The following is a 10017-nucleotide window of genomic DNA, read 5'->3' as shown; positions in this document are numbered from 1 at the left end:
CACCTCACACACACACACACCTCACACACACACACACACACACACACACACACACACACACACACACACACACACACACACCTCACACACACCTCAAACACACACACACACACCTCAAACACACACACACACCTCGCACACACACACACACACCTCGCACACACACACACCTCGCACACCCCTCAAACACACACACATCTCCCACACACCTCAAACAAAGAAGCTGACCACTGCTGGGGCTGGTGATCATAACCTTTGACCTTTTGTTCAGTTCATGGTGCTTTACTCAATGGCTAGTTGAACGACAGTGGCAGTTTAACGCTCACACACACATACACTTTTACCACGTCCTCACTCGTCGATTATTACAGTCTTAGACCTCAGTCACAGCTTAGAAACAGATGTGAATGCGTTTTTTTAACCCATCCCCTCAAGTGTGCAATTCTGAGACAAACTGACAACTTAATGAACTGGTTATTTAGGAGGCAACTGCTGCTGAATTTTGTTTGGGAATGTCATTATGTGTCTGCAATGATTTGATATACCTGGAGTTTAATGATCCACCATTCCACATCCTGTGATAGTTGGATTCTATTACTGTGTCTCCTTATGCAGGGCTCTTCGCTAACTTTTTCCTCAAGAAGTACTGATTCCAATACCTAAACTCAGGGAAGCGGAAGTACCAATTTAATACCAGTGCTCCCCTTTTCCAAATTTAAAATCTGAGTAATGCTTACATGCTGCATGGAGCTCACTGGGATCCTTCCTATCCAACATAAGGCTGCCACTGTATTTGCAACACATGACTACCACTGCTCTCACATTAAAATGCATTCACTGTGAAGCATCTGCAGTAAGTGGTAAGTAACAGAGCTTAATTAGCTCACTGGAATAAAATTAATGAAGCGCACTACTAGTAAGTATTTTGTGTAGGGCTACACAATATGGTAAAAAAAATTATGTTATGTTTGTGATATGATTAGTAGGAATGTTCAAAAACTATTAAATCATGATGACCTGGCATTTGTTGGGGTCTGTACCAAACAAACATGTTTTCTTCTCACCTTGTAAACAAAATGTGTTGGTCGGAGCTTCTCTGCAGCACTATAGTGCTTAATTATAATACTGTTTTGTCACACATTTTACATTCATGAAACTTTTTTTAGCTTGTGCGATTTGGAGATTGAACTTCCATGTTGCAATTTAGATCATATTTTACCTAATTGTGCAGTCCAAATTTATGTGCATCAGTCATCTGGCTGATACCCGATCAGCACAATAAGATCAGCACTGGGGCTGATGGATCCTAGTCCACAGTTATGACTTGAAACCACTTATTTTTTCTGAATCAGTTTCTGCTTTGTGTGATCTACTCTGATCCATTACAGGAGCCAACCATCAGCCAGGCACATCAAAGCAGCTGTCCCTCTGTCTGACACACAATGAAGCCTTATTAGAGAGCCATGTTGGAGAGTATAAGGAAGGAGCAGGGGGGTGGTTGGGGGGAGTCAACAGGGGAGAGAATGTGAAATATTTGTACAATTGTATGCCAGACCAGGGAAACATAATAAATGGGGAAGAGTGTGTGCACACATCTAAATGAGCTTTTTTAGGACAATGAGGTGTGTTACCTTTGCGTCTGACATAGCACACCTTTTTGACATCTTTTACTCATTATCCAAATCCCCCTCTTGCCTACATTTTGTTCCTGTAATTTTCTGATGTTCCAGCCACATTGATTATGATGCTTTTAAGCCGTGATGCCTCCAGCTATAATTACCATTTACCAGCATGTCAGCGTGAGAGTGAATTCGGCCAGTTGGTTCCTGAAATAAACCAGTGGTAATGGAGTGTTAACAGTGTCCTTTTCTGTCATCACATGACTGACTGTACCTACTGCCGATGATGCACCTGTTCACCTTTCCAACAACGCCTCTTCTTTGTGTTCCACAGATGAGCATGATGCAGTACAGAAGAAAACATTTACCAAATGGATAAATGCACAGTTCTCCAAGGTAATGTGAAAGATGGTAGACCAGGTCAAATGAATGCCAAACTATTACTGCACTGGTTAAAACACACTAGAAAATGCAAATGTATTCGGAAAAGGCCAAAAAGCTGAGTTAATGATTTTAAAACTAAAAGCTTAATCTGCATGTTGTTGAAATGGGAGACTTTGAAGAGTAACTGAAGAGGTGGAACTAAATGAAGATTAATTTAGTTTGAAGATTAGAGATATTAGTTTCAAACGTCTTGTCCCACACTGAAGAGGGTGATAGGCCTGCAGCTTTGCTGCTAGCAAGGGAGTAGACTAAACTGTACAAATACTTGTCATTGTATAAATGTTGTTGCAGTTACACTGCAGATGGCAAGACATTTCCATAGCTTATTTTAATTTTAAAAAACGAAATCGAATTACAAATGTTCCGACAAATGAACTAAACGAATTATTTTGTTTTAATGCATGTTTTTGTCAATTACTCTTCCCAGCCACAGTATCTGTCAGAGCACTAATGGCTTTAAATGTGTGGTCCTGTTTTTATATCTTATTATTCTCATAAACACACCATTCACATGTTCAGTTGATTTTGCTGAATGGTCTTGTTTAAATATTTACACTCCTGACATGCCATGATAGTCTCTGAAGCTCTTACTATAAATATTTTATATATATATAGATTGATAGATTGATTGATTATTATGATTATTAGTTCTGGGCTGCAGCCACACTCTTCAGCTCTCATTCTTGGTGTAGACTACAAATTGTAGACAAAACCTACCACTTATGCTGTTTTGTCTAATCAGACAGGGAAGACACCCATCAAGGATATGTTTTCTGACCTGAGGGATGGGAGGAAGCTGCTAGACCTGCTGGAGGGGCTCACCGGCACTGTCTTGGTGAGTTTGTGTATTAATGTCTACAGACCTTTTTGTCACATGATTACAAATTATTAAGAAATTAGTCACCTGACCCTAAAATTAAGTTACCCTCACTACTATTGATTTATCCTATCAGTGCTTAATCTTTCTTGATATACGCTCGCCAAAGTTTGACTTCATTTAAAACTTAAGGTGTGGCAGGTTTACTGTGTGAGTGTATTTTTTTAAGATGGACAACGAAGGCCTTTTTAAAACACTGATTTCAAGCAAATGCTTATGAATAACAGGAGAATGTTTTTGTAGCTGAGATGTGACTTTTGCATCCACTCAAGCTAGTCAAGCACATGCATCACCTCATGTAAACTCAAAGGTTAAATCTAATGTAAACATCAGAGCCACACCGGGGACAGCAGATGTATTTTGGATCCTGGAAAAGAAAGAGCTAAATGAAGAACAGATGTTTTGCAAACACATTATATCTCTCATTTCATCAATCGTAGATGAATAAATGTTCTTATATTGTTTAAACTTTGGTGTTTAATGCATGTATGTTGTTTTTAGTTTTCCTAAACAAATACTCTAAAAAAGAAATAGATAAAACATCTTATTGAAAAGCCGATTTGTTATTTTTAAAACCATTCCCAGTGTATGTGTGTCTTCAGTGACTACAATGTGCTTACGAGTGTGTTTTTTTACTTTTTTTTGGATATTCTCTTTTTTATCAGCGTCACCTTGCTGGCACCCCTTCATCAGCATATGTGTTTTCTAGCACCCGCAGCTGATTAAGTGCCAACTGTCTTTATGTCATACATGCAGGCGCTCTCTCTCTCCCTCCCTCTGATACCAGAATACTAATTCTATAAGTAGGTGCTAATGAGCGGTTGAGGTATGTGAAGACTTAAAAACGGATTTGCAGTTGGCAGCTATTCATCCTGCCATTCTTTCCATAAGTTGGCCCTTGGACGCTACTGATAGGGTAATGGGTGTGATGAATGTATGGAGAGAAACACTCTGCTGAGTGATGACATACTTTCTTCTAGTTTGACCTGGGACCATGTTATCTTCACTGTCTTTAGTGCAAAAAAGCTTGTATGGGAATATGTCATAGATTCCATTCTCTTTCCATTGAAACTCCATTTATCTGAGATGCTTTTATGAACTGTTGATTTACATAATGTTTAAATCCCCACAGCGTTACAGTATGATTGGCTAGGGAACAGTGAACATGCTGTCACCTGATTTGTGCTGTGTTTCCTGTTCCTCAGACCAAAGAGAGAGGCTCCACCAGGGTGCACGCACTCAACAATGTCAACAAAGTACTTCAAGTCCTGCATCAAAGTAATGTGAGTACCCTGTATTTTCTGCTGTTGTTGGTGTGATTGTCCCTTCAACTGCTGTTAAGGACAAAGAGTCTACAGGGTTTCATTTAGCCACCCAGTACAGCATAGGTACAGCCAGAAAGAGGGAACCATAATGAATAGCAAAATTAGCTGATTGTGTTGTGTCCAAGTAAAAACCCACAAACTCTTTGGCTATGATACATTTAAGATTGTCTTGCACTACTAGAGATGTGTACATTTCCAAGGTGGCACTTGCTTGATTCAAACCAGTAACACTTCCTGTAACTATGCAAGACCACATGTTCTCCAAATGTGTAATTTTGTCAACAATGTGTTCTTTATTTTTCTATGTGTTTGCCTCCTTCATTCCTTTGCTCCATCGTTCCTTCGTTCCCTCATCCCTCCTCCTCTCTGTGTACAATAGTTGGTCGGAATGCCTTGACCTTAGCAGTAGGAGAATAAGGCATATGCTCATGGGAAGTAGCAGAGGCTGGAGTTTGCATGCAACCCCTGCTGGTTTCACTCCTGCAAGAGCCAGAGACTGTCAGCTGGCAGTGAAGGCCAGAGTTCCCACAAGCCTCTAAAGGCCGCGGACTGGAGAAAATGAAATAAGGCCTTTGAGGTTTCTGGAAATAAATGGATGTCATAAATACTTGATGTTTCTCATTAAATTATAGAAAATTAATTTATCACTGAAATATGCTTGACTTTGAGGTCATGTTCTAGTCATTGAAAAACTTTACTGTGCACCTTATACTTACTTACAATGTTGAAGTGCAAAAAGCAAGTTATTTCCAACTTTGCTTAGGTGGTCAAAAAACACATGAATAAGACATGTGAGGCTTTTTTCCAGCAGTCAGCTGCAATGTGCATGACAATCATCATAATCATCATCTGCAATCACGCCGATCCGTACCCCTTTGCATTTGGAGAATCTGTGTTATTGCAGAATATTGAGTCAGAATTATTCTGACTCTGCTGAGGGAGCGCTGCTGGATGATTCTTGTTGCTTCAAAAGGTTTTTAAAAATGAGTTCACAGGGCAGTATGTCCTAGTTTAGAAGTTGTGGATGGGAACCATGCGCAGAGAAGCAGACGTATGATACACTGTATATAAGAAATAAAGAGAGAGAGATAAGTGATGGTGTGGCGCAGTGGAGCTAATTGGGACTAGAGAATGGTCAGAGGTGAGCTCTGCAGTAGACAGAGAGGTCACTTTTTAGTTTGACCAGACACTTGACCTCGTGTTCCACTCTGTGCCTTGATCCTCCCCAAAATATTTATATGTAATCAGTCCACCCTTGGCCCTCACCTCATATGATGTCTGACAAAGACACACTTTATAGGTAGCAAAGGAATGGTCTTATGAGGGTGGTACAATCCACTGTGGGGTTAAAATGCATTCAGAGGTATTCAGCTGTGTGGACACTCTTTATTTACTCCACTGCGTAAAGAAACTTATATATTACTTTGTGATCAGAGTTGTTACTTTAAGGGTGTTTTAAGATGTTCACTGCAACTGGGTGGGCTATCAAATTAATCTTCTCAAAACAGGAAGCATTTCTACTTTACTGCTAATGCATAACTTTGTACATTTTCTTGTATTATTAATTATATTTTTGTAATGCGTCTCTGTATCATTGTCTATCATCTTTTCCAGGTTGATCTTGTAAACATAGGAGGGACAGATATTGTAGATGGAAACCACAAACTGACCTTGGGCCTCATCTGGAGTATTATCCTTCACTGGCAGGTGAGCACAGATATTACACACACACACAGACACACACACACAAAGACTCATTAATGTTTGCTCTGACTGTGAGCTCACAATTCACTGATGTTCCAGAGGGATGAAAAATACAGATGATGGAAAATCAGTATTAGTGTGCACACATGCGTTCATGCATGTAAACATGCTGATCTTCTACTGCTTTTTGTGTCTGAAATTTAAAACGGTCAAGTAAAAAAGTTTATGAAGAGGTTTTATTAAAAGGGCATTTGGCACTTACAGTTTTTCAGTATTATTAGTTTAAAGGAATTATTTTTCAACCCTTTTCCAACCAATTTTCACATGTTCTGGGGTCGAAATGACTAGTAGGTACAAATCGTTTTGGAATCCGTGAAGTAGATCAATCCAGCCGACCGCCACAAATCAGATGCAATGGCTACAACATATGTCAACAGAAAGTGCTTCTTTTTAAATGCTCAGACTTTTAACTGTCTAACAACATCATGGAAAAGATCTTTACCAGTAACACCAACGGTTTTTAACCAGAAACAGAAGTCTTTTGCTCTGAAGAGCTGTCTTCGAGCCAGACTTCTTTCATAATTTTGGCTTCACAGTTGCCCCAAAGGAATATGTTACAGCCATTGCAGCCGGTTTGCGGTTCACATTAAGTTTATTAACAACTATGTGAATACTAATAAAGAAAAGGATGTGCAAAATTGCATGTTTATTTACCATATTAATGTGTGATTTTCCATGTTCATTTAGGTGAAAGACATCATGAAGGATATTATGTCCAACCTGCAGCAGACCAACAGTGAGAAGATCTTACTGAGTTGGGTACGCCAGTGCACCCGCTCGTACCCAGAAGTCAATGTGCTGAACTTCACCACCAGCTGGGCTGATGGGCTGGCTCTTAACAGCATTCTACACCATTTTAGGTGAGGAAGGATCATAGACTCTGATCGTAGACTCTTTGAAAATGTGTCTACATTTTTTAATGCAGTGATCTGATTAAACCTTAAAGTGCTTTTTGTGAATTTCTGTGTTTTGGTACATTTAGTTTGAATTGTATTTAAGTTGCATGCAGATTTTATGAGACTGCATTTCCTTTCTTGAAAGTCCTGTTGTGTGTGCCAAGTTGTGGTATTTATTGCTGTGAGATAAATTGTACCGCTTTAAGTTGACATTGCATATTTGACATATGCCCTTTGACTCTGAATGTAATTCATACTGAGCACAGACCAAGACCTTCAAAGCCGTCAAGACTTTAGAAATTGCAGATGTGTATGAACCTTTCTGTGTGTGTGTGTGTGTGTGTGTGTGTGTGTGTGTGTGTGGAGTTGCTCTAGGTCAGGTTGACAGGTCAGCGCCTGCCTGGTGTGTGTACACTGCTTTCCTTGCTCTGTTTACGCCTACCATGTCACTGTTTGCACACGCTTGGTGTGTGTGTACGCTGTTGTGTGTGAAAGAAACAGAGCGGGAGAAGCATCAGTGGTGTTACTCCCCCTTTCTGTAACCTCTTGTCCTTACTAGTGACATGCGGCACACACGCACAGGCCTGTGAACTGTGAGAGGCCAGTGTTGGTTTAGACCTGGGCCAGGGTTTAGGTGGATCACTGAACACACACATTCCACACCCAACTGGCCTCAACACAAGTCTCCCCTGCACCACTGAGTGGCATGTCTTTTCTGTGCAGAGGGCACACGTAGGTTCATTTTTTTTCTACACAGGGAATATGCTCAGGAAAAGGCAATTGGTTGTCCAAAAAGAGAATCTAGAAACCTCCACCCTCTGAATTATCATATTATTAGTATGTACAGAAATGCGTACATTTATGCAGCTAACAGTATATATGGATTCTGAATTATCTGAGCCTGTAACCTTAATACCGGAAATCCAGAATGTTACTTTCTCCCTGTTGCTGCTCTCATTGCCACCGCTCTGTGTGTCTTCAGGCCGAACGCATTCAGCTGGGATCAGGTGGTCAGACTGAGCCCTGTGGAGAGACTGGACCATGCCTTCGCTGTAGCCAAAGACCAGCTGGCTATTGAGAGACTGCTGGATCCCGAAGGTACTGGCACTCTTTCCCACTTCCCACTTTGTACGCATAGGTCAACTGTATTTATTTGGACATGAATAACTGTAGAGCTTTTATGAAAATTAAAAAATTGGTTGCAGCTACCTTTTATGGTAGTCCCAAAAGTTGAAAGTTGGATATGGAATGAGGTACATGTTGCTGTCCAAAATTCTTACATATTTAAACATACTCAGTGTTCACGAAGCCTACCTTCATGTTCTGCCAGCAGTTGGATAAAATCACAGTGGAGCAAATACCTTGGGGTTGTCTTTGGCTCAAGATTTGTAAGAAGCTGTGTTTACTCAGAATGTTTTTTCAAGTTCATGTAGCACCTGCGGATTCTCGGTGTGCATGTACTTCAGCTGTCTAAACTTAGACGTTACTTGTTATGTCATGACGGACGTACAGTCACACCTGACCTGTGTCAAAGCCAGCTTTAATCAGAACAACTTGCCTCAACCTGGCTTTTTGTCTCCCCTCCCTCCTTCTCGCCTTCCTTCCCATCTAATCTCCTCCTGTGACACTTAACTGCTATCTCACTTCATCTTCCATGCTGCTTTTCTCTTCATGCAATTTTCACCTCTTTGTCCCCCACTCCCTCCCTCCTGCTTGTCATGCTTAATTTGTATCTCTGATCTTTCTGCCCTGCATCCACCTCCCTACCACCATCTTGCCCCCCTTCTCTCTCAGATGTGGCGGTGCAGTTACCAGATAAGAAGTCGATCATCATGTACGTAACATCGCTGTTTGCTGTGCTGCCCAAAGACGTGAGCATGGAGGCTATCAGAGAAGTGGAGACCCTGCCACGGAAATACAAAGTGGAGTCTGAGGACTCAGGTCGAGGCCTCAGTGCTCAGGTAAAATGTACAACACAGCAGGTTACAGTTTGTACTACATGTGAGACTTAGGGAAGAGTCACTGTAATATTTTCACAACCTTTTGAACTGCTCACACATAAGTTGCTCACTGCACTCCATCTGTTTTTCAAGGAATCCAAGGTGCTTCTTTGTGTGCAAACTTTAAATATCCACAGCTGATACCCAGCACAGTAAACAGTAATTCCACACTTTGATTGTAACTGCAATCAAAAAGTTTTTTTCTTAACAAATAAATATAATTAATAATATACATTTGGAACCAGATGTAATTCAGATACCCAACCCTAGGTCATAGTTCAGTATGTTTTTGGCACAGTGAGGAAAAACACATCACAGAATTTCATTCCATTTATTTAGAACATGTAAACACTTGCTCATTGACCATAATTTGTGCTGTAAAAGTTAAAGGCATAATGAGTATGATTTTTCAGTTGCTGTTTGGAAACACATGATTCAAAGTTGGCCCCTCCTCCCCGACTTGAGAGAGAGCAGTGGTGATCGAGCGAGCTAGAGAGCGAAGAAAGAGAGGGAGCAGCGTTAGTGAGAACAAAGCAGTGAATCAGAGAAATAAATTTTATTTTTTGATTGTTTTTCATGCCATTTATGTTCTAAATAAACACGGCCACTCCTTCACACACCGCAGCACAACCCCATGGGAAGAAGGTGTGTGTGTGCGTGTGTGAATGCGCGCGCGTGCACTTGTAGCTCAGCCCTGTCTGCATTCAAACAGACACCCAGACTGTCGTTTTACTACAGTTTTACACTATGAGCCCTGACCACACACCATGGGCGCTGCCCAAAGGTTGATGCACAGAAACGTCCCAAACACAGCAAAGTAATAAGAAGATAAGGGCACACACTTCTAGTGAGTCATAAATTAAGATTGAGAGGGATTGTCTAAAGATTCTCAGTCATTCAGGTCATAATTATCTAAGATTCCCTGCCAGTCAGTCAGAACTGAAGAAGCCTCTTAGATGAGAGGTGAAACGTCTTTGAGTATCTTCAACCAAGTCCAGTTGCTCCGTTGCCTTTTTTTAAAAGAAAAAAGGGCAATGTGTCAACATTTCTCTAACTTAGTTACAAAACTTGCACTCATATACACAAATGAAG

At 40.7% G+C, this 10017-nt stretch overlaps 1 protein-coding gene across 5 annotated transcripts in view; it reads left to right on the top strand.

The window, feature by feature from the left end:
• The window catches only part of utrn (utrophin), a 192022-nt gene that overhangs the window by 20604 nt on the left and 161401 nt on the right, over nucleotides 1–10017 (top strand). For all 5 annotated transcript variants that reach the window (XM_046061226.1, XM_046061229.1, XM_046061228.1 and 2 more), the window contains exons 3-9: nucleotides 1954–2015; nucleotides 2806–2898; nucleotides 4146–4223; nucleotides 5880–5972; nucleotides 6717–6889; nucleotides 7908–8023; nucleotides 8720–8886. In XM_046061226.1, the coding sequence (XP_045917182.1) occupies nucleotides 1954–2015; nucleotides 2806–2898; nucleotides 4146–4223; nucleotides 5880–5972; nucleotides 6717–6889; nucleotides 7908–8023; nucleotides 8720–8886 (782 nt within the window). The remainder of the gene's footprint in view (nucleotides 1–1953; nucleotides 2016–2805; nucleotides 2899–4145; nucleotides 4224–5879; nucleotides 5973–6716; nucleotides 6890–7907; nucleotides 8024–8719; nucleotides 8887–10017) is intronic.

This window comes from Micropterus dolomieu, linkage group LG10 (assembly GCF_021292245.1).
Source record: "Micropterus dolomieu isolate WLL.071019.BEF.003 ecotype Adirondacks linkage group LG10, ASM2129224v1, whole genome shotgun sequence".
Classification (NCBI taxonomy): domain Eukaryota; kingdom Metazoa; phylum Chordata; class Actinopteri; order Centrarchiformes; family Centrarchidae; genus Micropterus; species Micropterus dolomieu.
Note: the sequence above shows the minus strand (reverse complement) of the source record. Positions and strands in the feature narration are given on the sequence as shown.